This window comes from Copadichromis virginalis, linkage group LG7 (genome assembly GCF_057382275.1).
Source record: "Copadichromis virginalis isolate Kocher_CV1m ecotype Utaka linkage group LG7, C_Virginalis_male_GT1.1, whole genome shotgun sequence".
In the NCBI taxonomy this organism is placed as follows: domain Eukaryota; kingdom Metazoa; phylum Chordata; class Actinopteri; order Cichliformes; family Cichlidae; genus Copadichromis; species Copadichromis virginalis.
In genome coordinates this window covers 54064726-54083111 of record NC_140624.1, presented here as the reverse complement: position 1 = coordinate 54083111, position 18386 = coordinate 54064726, and the positions used below count along the sequence as shown (strand labels likewise).

At 40.3% G+C, this 18386-nt stretch overlaps 1 protein-coding gene across 1 annotated transcript in view; it reads left to right on the top strand.

Annotated features, from left to right (window-relative positions):
* The first annotated feature begins 3085 nt into the window (after positions 1 to 3085).
* arhgef28a (Rho guanine nucleotide exchange factor (GEF) 28a) overlaps positions 3086 to 18386 on the top strand; it is a 54437-nt gene continuing 39136 nt past the window's right edge. The window contains exons 1-4 of the mRNA XM_085464194.1: positions 3086 to 3327; positions 5719 to 5773; positions 14712 to 14856; positions 14945 to 15310. Coding sequence (XP_085320320.1) covers positions 5741 to 5773; positions 14712 to 14856; positions 14945 to 15310 — 544 coding nt within the window. The 5' untranslated portion in view covers positions 3086 to 3327; positions 5719 to 5740. The remainder of the gene's footprint in view (positions 3328 to 5718; positions 5774 to 14711; positions 14857 to 14944; positions 15311 to 18386) is intronic.

Genomic DNA, 18386 nt, shown 5'->3' with positions numbered 1-18386 from the left:
AAAATCAGTTTTTATTGGACTGTAACTGAAATGTTTTTTCAGCTGGGGAAAAAAAGGCTTCATTGAAACAGTGCGATGGCAGCTGCGCTGGGACAGAAACTCTTCTTGTTTTGTTGTTTTAATTGTTTTAGGAAAGTGCTTTTGTATCTCAAATATTAGCGCCTTTGTTTCCTGTTGTTTTGAAGTAAAAAAGTGATGGCGATGCTTCACCCGAGGCCTTTTTGTTCTGTTGTTTTTGTTTTTTCAAGCTTCTAATGAGGAGGTCAAGGGTCCTGGGATGTCCATGAAGCTGCTCCAACAACACCAGGGGGTCTTGATGGAAAAAAAACCCCTTCCAGGTCAGTTGCACTGAGGAAGCTGTGCCTTGTTAAATGTGACTCAGTGAACCTCAGTGTGTCTTTTTGTGTACCGCTCTCGCCATCTACAGGAAACAGGAATTGCATGCAGAAAATACAGCAGATTACTGCACCTTAACTACTTTGGAATTTAGTGTATGACATTACCGAGGATGCAAGTGGAATGTGGTATGGAAAAGCCTCCTGCACAAGTGTTGTTTATTTTAGTCACTTCTTGGTTACACCAGCAGATGGCACCATAGTCTTATGAATTCTGAAATCGGAGCTTGAACTTGAGGGAGGCTTTGTTCTTCTTTCAAGCTTTCTATAATCCTTTGATCACCCAATTAAGCAAGACAGCACTTTTTGGTGGACAGGGTGAAATTAACTGATATTGCCAACTGTGTGAAAGCTGGACCATCGTTTTAGTTCATCTGCTGCTCATTATTAGTTATTGGGGGAACAGGGTTTATGAGTGACCAGGGAGCAGGAATTGTGGGAAAGTTGTCTTCTTTTTGTGTTTCTTATTAATGTAAAATGTCAGGATAAATTGCCCTCCTCTGTGTGCAACTAAGATGAGAATCCAGCTGAAAATGAAAGAGGTCTTTTTTCCCCCCGAGCCAGTTAAAAAGTAAGTATAGAGTCCCACACAAATTAAGCACTATTTTGAGACAGCTCTGTCCTTCTGCTATCAGTGTGCAATTAACTCCACTTGAGTTCATTTTCATAAAAAAGAAAAAATAACTCCTAAAGTAGATTGTGCAAAAATCACCAATCAGCTTACATATTAAATGTGAGTTATGCTTGATACACCTGATGTCACTACATAAAACAGCTGTACAGCCACGTTTATTGAGTCAATAGTTCATGCTAAAATACTAAAAAGAAGAAGAATCATCTCAAAGTCCAGAAAGGCCCTTTCATTTGTACTTTTCCCTCATGCACCTGCCGATGTAAAAAGTCTTGAATAATCAGGCCTCATGTTATCGTAAAGACCTCAAAGTAGCACATCACCTCTGTAGAGCACTCAGCCTGTGAGCTTACTTGTGGTTTTAGAGTATTTAAAAGAAGAATGGGAGGCAGAGCCTTCAGCTTTCAGGCCCCTCTTCTGTGGAACCAGCTCCCAGTTTGGATTTGGGAGACAGGCACATCTCTACTTTTAAGATTTGGCATAAAACTTTCCTTTTTGATAAAGCATATAGTTAGGGCCGGATCAGGTGACCCTAAACCCTCCCTTAGTAATGCTGCAATAGATCTAGCTTACTTGGGTTTCCCACGTATTTCTTCTTTATTCACCTTTTTTCACTGTCAGTATGTTTATACATCACTTTGCATTGAGCCTAGTTTTGCTCGAGTTTTCTTCCTGGTTTCTTCCTTGGCAACAGTGGAAAGGAGGTTTTCCTTCCCATTGTTGCCAAGTGCTTACTTATAGGAGGTAATCTGATTGCTGAAGTTTCCTCTCTATTATTGTAGGATCTTTACCTTACAATATAAATGGGGTTTGTGGTTGTGATTTGGCACTACATAAATGAAATTAAACTGAACTGAACTGAAAGCTAGCCTTGATTGATGAGGATACATCAGTATATAAGATTTGTTTCAGCTGATATTGGCCATGTTGTCTGAAGTTGGCTATTGGCAACAACATGGAATTTATCAGTGTAAGGTCATGACCATTCATACATGCAGTCTAGCTTATAATATTAATAATACATTAGAATTCTGTGAAACACACTTATCGTGTGTGTATTTATACTATATTTATTACCATGTTAGCTAATGCCAAAAGTAGCCACACACCAAAGTGCTAAAATACTCAGTGAGAGACTGTATTACAAATACAAAGTAAAAGTACAACAAAAAAATGTAGTTAATGTATCCAAAACAGTTGTCAGTAAATTTCTGGACTTTACTGTAACAGCCTGCCTGGTATTTAAAAGATCCATTATCCCTACCAAGGACGTACACTCTACAACTATCCAACTCAAGAAGAAGTTCAAAGAATAGTGATGTGGCATGTTGATGTTGTATTAATGTGTAAGGTGCATTTTAACATTGGGGCTGATAAAGTGGAGCAATTTTTTTCTAAGGTTAATAATAATTAAAGTGTGGAAGAAGTGTAGTAGAATAAAAATGTGCTTTAATCACTTTGCATTCTTTCCAGTTATTATTAATCTCTAGCTCTCTTCCATCTGTCTCCCTCCCCTTACCCCCAGCAGGTAGCAGCAGATGGCTGTCCTTCCCTGAGCCTAATTCTGGATGAGGTTTCTTCCAATTAAAAGGGAGTTTTTCCTTCTCACTGTTGCCAAGTGCTTGCTTGAACAAGGTCATCTGATGGTTGGGGCTTTGTATTACTGTAGGGTCTTTACCTTACAATATAAAGTCCCTTGAGGCGACTATTGTGTGAGAAAATGTAACTGAACTGAAGTGAATTGAATTGACTTTGTACTTATAGTCTTTTCACCGCTGCTGCTGTGGTTTCTTTGTACTCGATCACAGTGACATCACTCAGGCTGATCTCTGATTGGAGAAAATTAAAATGATGAACACTAAACACAGGAGCTCAGTTAAAGGAAATGTCAAATGAAGCATTAAATGTCATTATGAGTTCCCTATGCTGGGGACGTTACATTTATAGAGACGGAATTAAGCACATGTCGCCACGTTTGGCCCTGCCTCCCGGAGAGGTTTCACTCATGCTGCCCGGTCCTTGAAGGGGTGGACCAAAAAAAAAAAAAAAAAAAAGGACAGGCAGCAAAGGAAAAGGAAAAACATTGGCGACACCTGCAGACTCCTAACCTGCTCTCTCTCGGAGCAAAAACATGGAAACCTGAAAGAAGCGGAAAGAAACAACTCATTCGGAATAAAAGGTGCATTAATAAAGTATGTTTATTCGTCACAACTACTACGCGGAGCAGAAGCGAGCGGCTCAAACACTTTCCAAATAGACTCCCGGAGCGAGAAAGCGGAGGGAGGGAGGAAAGCGCAGCAGGTAATGGGAAGCTGATTCATCCTCACTCGGAAAAGTTTCGTTTCACGCAGATTTTCATTAAAACTTAAAGGAAGGAGCAGTGTGCAGACAGCGAAACTGTTTTCATGTACTTTTTAATTTTTGTATATATATTTTTTTTACTTGTTAATTGTTCACGTGAGGCGTGGATGGAGTGAAATGCTGGTGCGTTCACAGGTAAAAGGCAAAACGCGCGTTTTCCCCTGTCTATGTCGTCTATTCAAACCCGCTGTTGTGATCCCGGAGAGAGATAAATGATTCGTTTACTGACTGTATTTGACTGTTAAGTGCAGGGGTTTCGCTTCCTACTGACAGTAGCAGTGGAGATCATTTATTGTTCATAGGAGTGCTCACAATGTGTGCGGTCCCCCGTTTTCACTTCTTTGTGTGGCTGCTCCATGCATTAGTGTGAAAGCGAGGTGGTTTTCCTCTAAGTAATACCTTACATTCTGAGTCCGATAACTCTAATTTACGGAGACGCTCATAAGTCGCCATACATCATTCATGAATTTGTGAGCTCTTTTATTAAGTTTAAATACGTCATGTTGAAAATTGTGGAGTTATGCAGTTGTCATTCACTGTGTGCATAAAAATGCTTTCGACAGCCTGTTTTTGCAGCTTGCCATGTGAACGGAAATTAAATAGTTTAACCGTGCGTCATCTGAAAAAGGGCTGATGAAGACAGGGTTTACATACTCCCATCTATGTATGTCAAAATGCTTTCCAAATGCTTTTTGACAGCGTGCGGTTATGTGTAATCTTTTTTCTGTTTTCTCACGCTCTGTTCTGGCGTGCCTGGCCACGACTCATATCAGGTTTCTCCTTCATACTGAATAGTCAGACTGAGGACAATGAATGACACTAATGCTTTGCATAGTATTAGAAAAAAATAGACAATAAACGTTGGGTTTAAAGTTAATCCGTAGATGGTGGTGTGCCTTACTTTGGTTTCCTGGTCATCCAATCTTTGTTTTCACCTGCAGTCTATTCAAAAGTTGTTTTTGAGCTCGTGAAGCTCAGGTGAGGTCTTCCTTCTGTGTTTGGACGTGAATCTTGTTTTGAACTTTCTATAAAGGGAAGATGAGCAGAACAATCGCATTTGTGGGCATTTTAAAAAAAAATCTGTAATAGGATAGATTAACCATCATTAGTTGTACATCACAGTAGTGTAATCCTATAGATATAAGTAAAAAAACTTATTTCACCCATTGATGTGCAAATCGATTTATAATTTCTATGTAGTCTTTTTTTCTTTTTGATATCCTGTCTTTCTCCATTAAATTTAAACTACCATCAGAATTAGATCCTGCTCTATTCTTAAAAATTTAGCTAGAAATTAAAATAATCATTTCCACCACTGTAAATGAATTGACCTGCCCACCTTTCCTTTACGTACTTTTATATGGAAGAAGTGGCATAATCAAAAAATATTCAACAATCATTAAAATATGTGTATTGAAATCAAAGCCGAGAAGAGTATTCAGTTAATAAATTAATAAACATGAAAGCATGATTCCTGATTTTGGTTGGTTAAAAAAAACCAACAACACAATTTTAACCATAATTTCTTCAAAAGTGTGAAAACTTGCATACTGGTAGATTTTTTTTTAAAGGTTCATCTTTTAAAAGCAGGAAGTACTTAATCTACCCAAAACTATAGCTGTTTTTTCATTATGGTTACCATAAAAAAAAATCCTCGATATTTTAGCCAGGACATTCACGTGGCTTACTTTCTACAATTAAATGAAAATTTTCCTAAAATAAAATCATGGCTACAGTTTATTCATGCAAGGGAGCCATTTATGGGTTAGGATTACATTAACATTCGGCTCATTTAATGGAACTTTTGCCTGTTTGGGACATGCAAAAAGTCTGCAGAGCCACAAGGCCTGCTGGATGTGCCCCAGCTGATGCAGATGAGTGTCTAGACAAAGAGCAGCCTGCAGACCTGCTGTGCAGCTTTGAAGTCATGCACTATTCACAGCTGAGACTGAAGTCACAGTGGATCAGGTGTGTGCTGATGATACAGTTACCCTTTCTACCACTGCTGTATCCTGTCTGAAGGCTATTGTTTTTCCATTCATGCAGGCAGCGAACTAAGCCCTATAAGAGTCTTCATCTTACTCACCTCAGGAAATGTTTTGAAACGTGGCACACAAAAATAGCAAGCGATCTCTTGGTCCTGACTTTGGGAGACAGTGGGGCTAAGAGGAGGGTCAGATCTTGGAGGTTAAAGTTTCACGCCAAACAATAACATAAGTGCAATAAATTTGGTGCAACATTCAATGCTTCAGTTGTAGCATGGCTATAGGTTACATTAGGCGGTGCTGTTATTAACCCGATGTCATAGTAACACCTCTGTTTTGTCTCCAGGTCTTTGGTGGATGGAGAGAAAATGGACGTGAACCAGAGGGAGCTGCCTTTATTTGTAAGTGACTACCTCCTTAGCTTGTGTGTGTCTGAGGTGTTTGCATAATGCAGGGTTGTCAAACTTATTCTGCATGATGGTCCACAGTTTCCATTACTGTCAAAGACACATTTAATTCCAATTCATAGAAGAAGAACAAGAAGTGCAATTTGAACAGCAGGTGTTTATTTTTTACATGCTTATTCTGAATTCTATTCTATATGGAAAAGTTGCTGTAGAAACTCTGGCTGATTGGGACCCACACCCAGTTTCACACCTTGGCTCAGGCGATTAGAGGATCATCAGGGGGTCCTTTTGTCCCTCTGTGGGGGGTCACTCCCACTAGGTTTATATCTGGGACTCTCCACCATTTGACCTTAGAACTGAAGAAGCTTCTCGGATGAGAGGTGAAACGTCTTCAAGTAACTTAAAGAAGTCCAGATGCTTTTCTTTGCAAGCTCCTTTGACTACGATGACCTGGATGACTGAGAACCTTCACAGACATGCTGTAGTAAATCAAAGAAATTGTCATTGGTCATTGCCCAGACTCTCTTGCAACTGCAAAACTGAAAGTCTTCATTAATATACAGAAAAGGTTTTATTTATTTTTCTGTGGACCCATTGTAAAAACAGAAATTTCTACAGGCGATAGTAACAATTAAAAACAGAAGATTTTCTGTTCAAGTTTATCTATTAATTACTCTGGTGTAATATGAACAACAATGGCAATGTGGGGTGGGGTGTGTGTGGGTGGGTGGGTGGGGGGGGGGGTGGTATCTTTATCAGTAAGAAAAGCTGTGAACCTTAAGAAAACACAGTTGAAAGTGCAAAATCTATGCCCTCTTTCATATACTCCAAAGCCATCAAGTGGCCCAGATTGAGGTCTTTGCCAGGCTGATACTGACCCCAAAGCCTTATGTTTCAGGCATGATTTTTTTTTTACCTCAGCAGAAGTGTTTCCCTCCAGCTATCCTCCTCCTCTCTCAGTCCTGACTCTCTCTGTGTGCACTGGTTGACTAGTGAGCCTTGTGTCGCAGGTGAAACCCAACCCAGCAGGGTTTCAGTCCCTGGGGAAGCCAGGCTCTATGCCGCCCACCACATGACAAGGGCTTCTGAAAGCATGGCTCCCATAGTGAACATGGGACTAAGAATAATAGAGTATTCTTGGCTCTTTAAAAACTACTGGTTACACAAGTTTAAAAAAAAAAGAAAAGTGGATTTTCTTTTCTAAAATTGTCAAATTGTTGTCTTTTCAACTTTTTTTGTTTTAACTTTTGGACGTTTTAGTTTTGTTTCGCCATCTCTTTCTCTCTTTTCCTCTTTCACTCTCTCTCTGCCTATTCTCCTGTAAATGTGGAAGCCTGGGTGGGCCAGTCACTGAAGCGTTGCCAGATTTCTGGTAAGCGGAGTGCCTGCTTGTTTTGCTGTGTCACCAGTTTGAGAGAGGGATGGTGATGGGGGTGGGGGTCGCTTCGAAATCGTTGCCTCCATTCGCTCACAGAATCTGATGGAGGGCCGGTCTCGAGGCCCAGACATGTGAATCATTATGGGCGCTAGAACTTACACATACTAAGAGGAAGTGGTGTCTCCACCCTCAGAGGACACAGCTGAACAGGAGCAACTCTCAGGACTGAATGAGATCCAGATTTCAATGCTGGGCTTTGTGTAGACAAGCTGTGGCACACTGCTGTGATATAAAGACTACTATTGTAGCATGCCTAGTAAAGTTTTATGGCGCACCTCCACGCACGCAACACAGTGTCATGCCCATAGCAAATACTGATGAACGAGATCAATGGAGAAGTGGCTGCCATGAGTTGGATGGAAAAAGCGTTGGGAGTTCCTGTGTGGAAGGAGATTTTATTGAGCTGTAGTTTAGCTTCAGGTTCATGCGAAAGTCATTTTGTTTGTCCAGGTGCATGATTGAATCAAACTTATGCCCCTGAAAGAAGAATGTGTGGCCATGTTGGTGAAATGGAAAGTGCAATTTTACCACAACAGAGGCTGAACTAACTGCATTTCCAGTTGTAGCAACACCAGCAGCTTGCTTCTTTCTTGGTTTGCCACCACATTCGTTCATGCTTAAGGATCTGAAACTATTAATGAGGCTTAAATGTGATAAACTAGACAGCAGATTTAAAAAAAACCCCCAAAATTCTGCTGTTACTGCTATTATATAGAAATCTGCCTGACATATTTGTGTTCTGGAGGGGTAAATAGTAATTTTAACATTTTTTGTACATTATTTTATATTTTTCAGGTCATTTTAGTTGATCTAAATCTGTGGATTGCCAAATAAGGTGGTAAATAGGGTAACCATAACAACTGCTTAACATCAGGATGTTAGCAGTGCTGTTGTGAGCAAGTCAGCATAAATATTCAATATTCCGGCCAACTCAATATGCCGGCCAATAGTTTTTGGCTTTCAGAAATGAAACATAAATAAATTTCCCTAACATTTATTATGTGAAGTTATTTATTTACACATTTATGCTGTGTCTGACTCTGCTTGGATCACGTGGTTGTTATGTTTGTGGTCTTCCAAACATATGTGGTTCCAACAAGGAAGTTGCAAAGTGCCTCTGCTGGACAAACTATGCAATGTTAACATTCATAACATAGCTGAAGGGTGTTTTCACCTGGTTCCCTTTGTATTTTAAACTTGAATTTACTGGCTATTATAAATGCAGATACCAATTGATTGGCAAATAGCTAATATTGACAGATGATAATAAGAATAACCCAGGTTGATCCTGATACAATTATGGTACATTTTGTTGAAAAACAATTCTTTAAAATTGGCTCCATTTTTGTAATCTGGATTATTTTCTGTGAAAACGCTTTTGTATTGGCACATGTCAACATACCTGGCAGGACGATACATCTGTTATAGGCCAGTATCAGTTGTTAATATCTGTTACGTCCCTCTGCAGCTTTTAATCGTCTCAGTGTTTTCAGCTGGTGCTAATTGGCCACACCTAGTCAGGTGTGGATAAAAGCATACCTGAGGCAAGCTTTCCGGCAGTGCACTAGTCTTTGCCTTGGTGGCACAAGCCATTTTAGCCAACCTGGTTTTCCATTTTAGGATGAAACCTCTTCTCACACACACTCTGTTATTCATCTCCTTTTTTTATGTTGTGGCTTTTGAGCCGGGTCGTAACATAAGTGGGGGCTCGTCCGGGATATTTGGACATTTTAGTGGAGACTGAATGTCAGTTTGTTTTGCTTTTAAGTGGGTGAGTGATGGTGGTCACTGTAATTGTGCAAACTCCCTTTAGTTAGTGTGTTTCAGCTGGGTGGCTGTGCTGCCCTTCCATCGAAGCACTTGTTTGTTGTTTTGCTTTATTGTTTTAGTTTATTGTGTTTGGTGGCTATCCTGGGTGGGGGTACGCTTCAGAGTTTGGTAGGAGACTATATCTCTGGTCTGCTGCCTGCTCTCGAGTTCGCGTTTAAAGTTGCCTCGAGCCTGGTACACCACTGAAGACTAGGGTAGGAAAAGTAAGGGTTTTGTTGTTTTTAGTGTTTTAGGCTGGGAGTTGCACATAGTAAATCAGTGGCACCAAACTTGGTAGGAGGTTTGAGACCATTCTTGATTATGGTCTGTAGCTGAGGCAGGTAGGCTGTTTTTAAGTGTGCATATGTCAGTGTGGATGGATGCTAATGAGATCCTTGTGAGGTGAGTGTTTTGTGCTGTGACCTTTAGTGTTGTGGGGAATATGGCTATTTTGTTGGATCACTTGTGAGTGTTGTTGGCCAGGTGATGGCAATAACACTGTGGGGTGCTGAGCCACCCTTGATGTGATCATTGTGTGGCCATAGCTCTCCATTTTGTGGTTGGTCACTAGTGTGCTTGATTTACTGAACTTTTTGGATTAAAGTAACTTGTTGTGGTATAGGGCCACTTGTATGTGACTGTTTGTGTGGTGGAGACAACAGATCACTTAGTTGTGATTATTTGTTGCTACTTTTGGTTTTGTGTTGTAGCAGATCAGGTAATCATTTTGGGTTTGTGACTGTTGTGCTCCTTTGTGTTGGTCACATGTTACTTTTTGTCTGTTCAGTGTGGCAACTTCAAATCCTCATGCCCATCCATGCTTAGAGATGCCAACTATAACGTGAACACTGTGCTTCTGTTAGCTTTAACTTTTATTCCAGGTTTGTGGGTCAAGGAACTGAAGGCTTCAGAGGGGCTTTTAATAAATTTAAGGGTCCTAGAGGAACCCTTTTAAGGGAGGAGGTGTTACGTCCCTCTGCAGCTTTTAATCGTCTCAGTGTTTTCAGCTGGTGCTAATTGGCCACACCTAGTCAGGTGTGGATAAAAGCATACCTGAGGCAAGCTTTCTGGCAGTGCACTAGTCTTTGCCTTGGTGGCACCAGCCATTTTAGCCAACCTGGTTTTCCATTTTAGGATGAAACCTCTTCTCACCCACACTCTGTTATTCATCTCCTTTTTTTTTTATGTTGCGGCTTTTGAGCCGGGTCGTAACAATATCAGCATATGCTCGCACATACACTTTATTAGAATAGAATAGCCTTTTGTCATTGTACAACAAAATTGTGGTTAAATATTTTTCGAGCAGAGGATGGTTTTGAGCCATCGACCTTTGGGTTATGGGCCCAGAACACTTCTACTGAGCCACTCTGCTTGGGACTCACAATCCCTAATTTAGGGATTAGGTCACTGGGGCTACAGTACGCTAGGTACACTTGGTCAACTGCTCATTAATCCAAAAAGCAACTCAGGACATGTAAACATGGTTAAGATGACCTGCTCGGTTTGAGCATCAGAACTGGGGAGGCAGGTGATCAGACTGGTTGTTTGGTTGTAACCCAGCGGCCCCCAACCCCCGGGCCACGAGAGTTAAGGCTCGGTTGTTAAACTTATGGTTTTCAGGGTTTTTTTTTTTTCAGTTATCGTTTTTTTTTTTTTTTTAAATCGTTTTTATCGTTCCCTGGGTCTTTCCCCGTGTGTTATGAATACATCCTCCTTTTTTGGTACGGGTACTGATTTTATTTTGTTGTTTTTATTCGCGACACCTTAAAGGGCGGTCTGTGAAAATATTGTCGGACAAAAAAACGGTCCGTGGCCCAAAAAAGGTTGGGGACCGCTAGTTTAACCTACAACATGAAGAATTAAAGCTTTTCTGAAGGCAAAAGGGGTCCAACTTAATAGGAAGGTGTACTAAGTAAAGTGGCTGGTGAATGCATTGTTGGGCTCCACTTAAACCAGTACACATCTGCTTGCAAGGCTCTTTTTTTCCCCTTAACAGCAGCTTTTATCTCAGCGCAGTACTGCCACATTTTGACAAATGAAGATAGATTGGGTGTCCCCTTATTACAATGTTTGTTAGATTGCGAGTGTGGTTTGTGTAGTGTAATGGTGGTTTCCTTTAAACTATAGCAGGTATGTGTGTGTGTAATGGTTTATGGGGTTTTTTCCCCTTTAAGTGCTGTGATGATTGTGTTTGCTTTTCACATGTCAAACCAACAGAAAGACTCACGTTTCCAAATATTTATTGATGCGGAACAAGAAAGTTGTCCATAAAGGATAAAACAACATTACTTCACCAAATAGACACGCTCTCCTATTACAGCTGCTTTCTCAGATGTCGTAATTATTCATTTCACTACTTCTTGAGAATATTATGTAACAGCTAGTCTACTGACAGGACTTTTCTTTGAGATGAATGGTTGTGGCACTGCACCAGCCCCTTTTGACATGTAGACTAGTTATTAGTATCCCATTTGCACAGCAGATTAAATCAGAGGTATGTGTCTCAGCTGAGCATGAGAAAAGGCCTTCAGCACTAGCTGGTTGTCACTCTCAAGACTCTGGAGTTTATGTTAGTTCAGATGTGAACAGCCCATAGTGTCGCTATGGTAGTGTGTGACGTACTGTCACATACTTGTGGTTGGACAATTGTTTTGCTTAATGTAATGCCTTTGTGTGTGAACGTTCATGAGCATATCATCTTAGAGCATGTGGAAGTAAGTGGAACGGTGGCCTCTGTTGTTCTTTGATCAAATTAAATAGGCTATGAGGGTTTATAGTGACTCTATGATTATAGCAGACTCCATTGCACAGTGCAGTTTTTCTTAATGATACCAAATGTTATTTGTATTGGTTATTAAACTGAAATAACTATGCTTGAGAGCTGACATCAGTAGGTCTTTGCACTGAGGGGAGCTAACTGTTATTGGAGCTGTTTTTGTTTTTGCGGTGGCACTGATCTTACTCCCCTGACATCACCCGTGTGATACACTCAGGAGATCATGGCAAAGAGCTGTAGAGCTGACAACTACAGGTTTCCTGGAGACCGGGCAGCAGATTTGATGTTGTTTTTCCTCCCACCCCCCACACTGAATGGACAATAACATGCGGAGGTTAGAAGACCATCTCTCTGGTGTATCATTTAGTGTTTTAATTTGTGTTTAGTGTTAGTGTTTTAATAAAAATAAACATTAAAAACAAAGCAGCCCAGTTGTTATGTCACACAACAGCAAAAGCACCTTGTGGATTCATAGCAGGCATATATGAAAAACCTTGTATTCATAACTAAATATACTCCCCGACCTTCAACCTTGCCACGTGGAAGGCATGAAGTAAAAAACCACAAGGTGTTGAATATTTCATTGTTACTGGATCAGGTTGTGTCATGACGGTGCCCTGGAAAAAAGGCCATAGATCACATCGGTGTGTTGTCATATCGCAACCCCAGCCAACCTCTGTTCTAATCTCCAAGACTCAGGAGGTACAGATTTGTCTGATCAAATTTTGCCCCTCTTAAAGTAATATTGTCTGAGGCTATGGGACAATGTTGAGACAATTGAGTGGAAACTATATCCTCTGTGCAGGATTCAAAATGCAATCAAACAATATTGTGTGATGTGTCTTTTATAGACATTTACAAAGGAATACAGTATAAAAAATACAGAAAACTGCACATAGCATTAATATCTAAATAAATTCTATTATATTTTTTTTGTAAATGTACTTTTATGAATGACTCTTCATGTGGAGTTAGACTTACAGGAAATAACGAAGGCTACACAAGCAGCAGGATGAAATCTTATCTTCTGTTATGCGGAAAAACAATCAGAGATAAGTGTGCACTAAGTGGTACTGCAGCTAACCGCTGAAAACGGAGAAACTGCAGCTTGAGTCAGACCTGTTTATCACTTTCAAATAGCAGCCTCGCAAACAACAGGAAGATAGCAACTCTTGAAACCCCCAAGGGTTTCCAAAGAACAGGGGTAAAGGTTAGAAATTTGACTGGAACCAGATTTTAAGTGCAGTTGAAATGATTATAGACTTTTTGTTTTGTTTTGTTTTTGTTTCCATGGGAAAGATTGACCTATACTCGCATGTATAATATAGGTCAAAACATGTTTGAAGACATAAGTTGTCCTGAGAAAAAAATTCCTTGAAAGTGAAATCACTGCAGGCACTTCCAATCCATTAGAAAGTGACATGTTTTAGATAAGAGTATTGCACACAATGTATCTGGAACGTCAGAGTCCGGACAAACTGTTTGCCGACTCTCTTATGGATGAACATAATACCAAGTAGATGAATTCCAGTGTTGAGCTATCTATACTGGCACGAGGACAGTGTTTACAGAGGACAGTTGTCCTTCCAGCATATTCCTGATTCGATGTCATTGTGTTTTCTTTGCAATGTATGAGCTGGAATGCAAGAAAACCTTGGTGGTTGTTGCTGGTGTTTGTGTACAAACAGAATAAGTCAGTGCCTTCATGTTTCCTGCTGATATCCATAAAAGATGGTAAAGTTATGACAGTCGTATAGTCGGATAATGCAGGAAAAAAGGCTAGAGTGGGTTAAAAAGTAGAATCTCTTCATAGGATAGATTGTGAGAACATAAGAGCCCCTGTTTTCTTCCTGGGAAAACACAACAGGAGGGTTAAGTACAAGGAGTGCAGTAAAAGTTGTGAAACTAAATCGCCCATTTTTTGCCTTTTTAAGTTCGGGTTTCTTACAGTATAGGTCACACTTAGTGGCTCGGTCACACTAGATTTAAAATAGGATGGCCTGTTTTTACATTTTGCATCCTAGGAACAACTGGTGGTTTCCCAGTAATTGCATAAACTTTTTTTATGTTTGGTGGTATTATTGTAGGGTCTGCCTTACAATATGAAGCGGCTTGAGGCGACTGTTGTTGTGATTTGGCGCTATATAAATAAAATTGAATTGAATTGACAGATTGTAAGTAGTTGCAGTGATCATTTGGTCACCAAGAAGTTGAATGATAAGCCACAGGTTGCCTGGTGGGAGGCAACTTGTCTCCAAACAGTCACAGTCTGACTTGGACTGACTACAACCACACTGTGACAGATTGGTAAAGATTTGCAGATAATTGCTGTCTGACTTAAAAACGCAGATGGATTGTCAAGATGAGCACAAGTCACCTGGGACAAGTTTCTTTGCATATGTGGGCTTGATTCAACCGGTTGCCAACTGACTATACAATCAAGGTTGCTGAGCATCTGTGCCATTTTGTCTCTAATTTTGTGAAGGAATTTCTGAATATATATTTCAAATACATGAGGTTCTGGCTGGACTCTGAATGTAAGTAGTTAATGCAAATTAATGTTTAGTGAGAAATTCTGTGCATGTTGATGGCAATAGATTCGCAATAAGTTCATGATTATCATCGATGTATCAGAGTTAATTGCTTTGTTATCACATTCTCTTGCACACTGACAGCAGAGTGGCTCTGTCTTATTACTGTTTTATCACTGTCTTGATGCACAAAAGTTGCTCTGAATTGCAACTGATTGCAAGTTCTTGCAAACTTGGTACACATCTTTGAAACATCATCATTGGACTCAATCGCATAAGTTGGTGATTTCTAGCCAAAGTGATAGAATATTCTTCAGTTCTACTAGAAATCATGCTCAAGGGTGATAATATTGCCTGACTTTCTGTTTCTCAAACCAGGGACAAGTGGAGGCTCATGTAAGGCTGCAAACCAGAGTTTCTGAACATGCAGATTTCTACATTGTTGTACAAGGCTCTAGACTTGCACACGTTATTAGAGCAAAAAGAGCCAATGATGGCTTGAGTCTCTGCTTCACAGTTCCAGGTATGTCCTTTAGTCAACCACTTTGGCTCTCACGTTGTCATCACTTCCTGCTTTGATTTTTTAAAATGATTTTCTCTATATTCCACAGGCCACAACCTTGAGGAAGTTGTTTTTGTCACATCCTACTTTCACATTGAGAACAAAGTCAAACCTTGTGAGGGGGAAGCGTCCTTTAAGTACGTCAGGGATGATGCCCAGGAAGTAGCAGAATACCTAAGTGAAAACAGAGACCAGCTTGACCCCCAGAGCTTCTTAGAGATCCTGAAGAAGTTTCCTTGTTGCGCACAGGGAGAGGATGATGAGCTCTTTGTTGAACAGTTAGCTCACCTTGAGCAGGAGGTGGAGATCAATAAAAGTTCAGCTGATCTTCGGCTGCTGGATGAGAAGATCACACATGCTTTGGCTAACATGGATTACCCTCAGCAGTGGAAAACAGATGGCCAACCTAAAGAAGGTAATGAAATGAAACGTCCAACTTTAAGTCGGAGGTTAGTTTCTGGAGACTTCAGTAACCACTTGCATCTCAGGTTTCTATCTCTAAAGCCCAAATGTGTTTTCGTATTATTTTTGCTTCATGTTCTTTTTCCATGGTAGAATAATTGTACACCACACATCTTTAATGACTTTAAAAAGTACAATTGTGGGTACACAACTTTGAATTTATTTTGAAGCTTTCATCCACACAGGCTCAAATATATACATGCTTTGACTTTAAACTTTTACGTGGTGCTGAAGATTCTTTTATGTCTTTTAATGTGACAAGGTGAAGGCCTATTAACATCTCGTTAATAATCATGATTCAATCATGATTCAATCATGATTAACTGTTTTTTTTGCCAGCAATAAAACAAATTTTTTGACAGCACTCATTAGATTGACCAGTACTCTGAAAAATGGGAATGTCCAAGTAATAACGGTAGATTTACACAAGTTGAGGTCTCTTGAAGCCATTTCTAAATAATCAGAGATTGCAAGATCATTAGATCAAACAACTGTAAGCAATCACAAGTTTTTTGGATATGTTGGCACTTGCCAAGGTCTGGAAGAAAACCCAACCTGCCAGCCTCAGATGAGAGGAACTTGGTTAGAATGTTCAAGAACAACCCAGGAACCACCAACTCAAGCCTGACATGACCTGTAAACTGCAGGAATACCAGTCGCTGTTCTCAGTGGAACGTGTTTTGCGTCATCAACAAATGAGAGGCTTCCTCCCACCGTCCAAAGACATGCAGCTTGTGGGGATAGGTTAATTGGTTAATCCAAATTGCCACTAGGTGTGAATGTGCGAGTGAATGTGAGTGTGAATGGTTGTCTGTCCCTATGTGTTAGCCCTGCGACAGACTGGCGACCTGTCCAGGGTGTACCCCGCCTTTCGCCCTATGACAGCTGGGATAGGCTCCAGCGCCCCCCGCGACCCTGAAAAGGATAAGCGGAAGCGAATGGATGGATGGATGAACAAATGAGAGGGCGCTGATAAAGGGAATCAACTAAAATTTGTAGCTGCCCACATGGACAAGTCAAATCGCTTCTGGAGAAAAGTTTTATGGGCATAAGACAGAAAGATTGAGCTCTTTTGTCACATTGACAAGAGTTTGTTTGGAGGCAGGTAAGGTAAAGGTAAGGTTTTTAAACCCAAGAAGACTGCACTAACTGTTAAGCACAGTGGTGGCAGCATCATGCTTTGGGGCTGTTTTGCTGCTGTGGTACTGATACCAACTGAGTGTTACAACAGGAGAGTGATACACAATCCCAAATACACATCAGAAAGGCTTTTACCAATACTGCTAAGAAGAGTGGTCAAATATCCATCCAAAATTATGCTACAAGCTAGTTAAAGTGTCTGGTCAATGTGCAATTGTTATCGGGAAATTTAACCAAATACTGTTGTGCCTTTGTGCTTTAGAGAAAATCCAAAATAAATGTAAACTTGTGCATAGATTTTTAAAAAAAAAAAGTAAGATCTATGCTGTAAAAATATTCCACCCTGGAAAAAGAAATTTTCAAAAAAATTATTAAAAGCTGCAAATTAGCATGATGAGTGTATGGAAACTTGGTCAAGTTTAATATAATAAGGACAGTCTCTTGGCTGTCTAACGATGCCACTGAGAGTGGATATGCCTAATATCATGACTTCAGCCACACAGCTCTGGCTGTGAGTAGAGAAACCCCACCTACTTGCTAGTCAACACTGTTAAAAAGGGGCAGCCAATCAGAAAAGTTGACCTTAAAGGGAAATATGGGGAAACTGTTGGTTTCAGACAGAGATGAAACTGAGTGGTTGCAGCAAGGTCTGGTATTAGATAATATAAAACAATAAATAAAACATTGTGCTAGAAAGGAGCACACAAGGTGCCTACTATCTTCACACGTTGATATCACAAAAGTAAAGTTATTGAATCATTTGGAAAACATTTTTTTTGTAGTTTTGAGGAAAGGAACGTATTAATCCTTCAGGTCATTATTGCTCCGGTGCTCTGGTGTTCAGTGGTTTCAAACCCAATGAGATCTGACTGTGCGGCTCACCTCAGTCATCACATGATTCAGAGGACCAGGCAGCCAGTCAGGCAGAGGCTGGTTTGCTCCAAAGACAAAGTAATTATTGCCATTATTCTTTCTTGGTCAGATTAGAGTTGTCCTGCAGACCTCCGTGGCTGCTAAATCAACTTCCACAACCCTTTGCACTACACTCCCATTGCTAGAGTTTCTGGCATCTAGCCTTAGATTGAGTTATTTATTATGTTTTGTGCTATCCTTTGTAATGAAAAGGATTAAAATGCTCAACAGTATAACAAAATTTTAATGAAAATAAGAAATTAGGAATTACATATACTGGTCCAGCTGTTTCATTATGCCTTTACAATTCCAGACTGTTTGTATTCATCATAAGAAGAAAAAGCAAATGAGACTATAGGCAGCCTAAAGCAGCATATTCACATGTAGTGCTAAAGGCTGCATTCAGACTGTGTGTGTGTGTGTGTGTCCTTGTATTTGACAATGCATGTATGGTCATGGTTTGCTTAAAAAAAAAAAAGCAAATGCTGATGCAAAGCTTGGGTGTGGTGCAAATTCAAAGTAGCTCTTGGCCCCCATAGCCATGCGGTGCACTATTTGCAATGGCAACAATTTGACAATGACGTGCTTGTTTGTTGAACTTTGCATAAAGAGCATGTGCAGCATTCGCAGCCCTCTCCAAACTGGGTCACAATTTAATGGCACCATTGTTGAGGCGGCAGGACATTTCAGTTCATTTTGGGGTTTCAACAAGACTTGGAAAGGAGAAGAGAAATAGTTGAATTGTTCTGCACATTGTTTCTGCACTGGAAAGATGGTACCATGGTAACTCTCACCCACAGACGGGGGGAAGACCCAGAAGATAGTCTTTTTTAAAGTTTCTTCCTGAGCTTACAAGACGACAACGATGTAGAGAGAAGGATTTTACTGGTGGTTTTTCGCTTGCTCTTTCCTGCTGCCCTACATTAGACTACAGACTGTTAAAAGATCAGTCAGTCATAGGGAATAACGACTGCTGA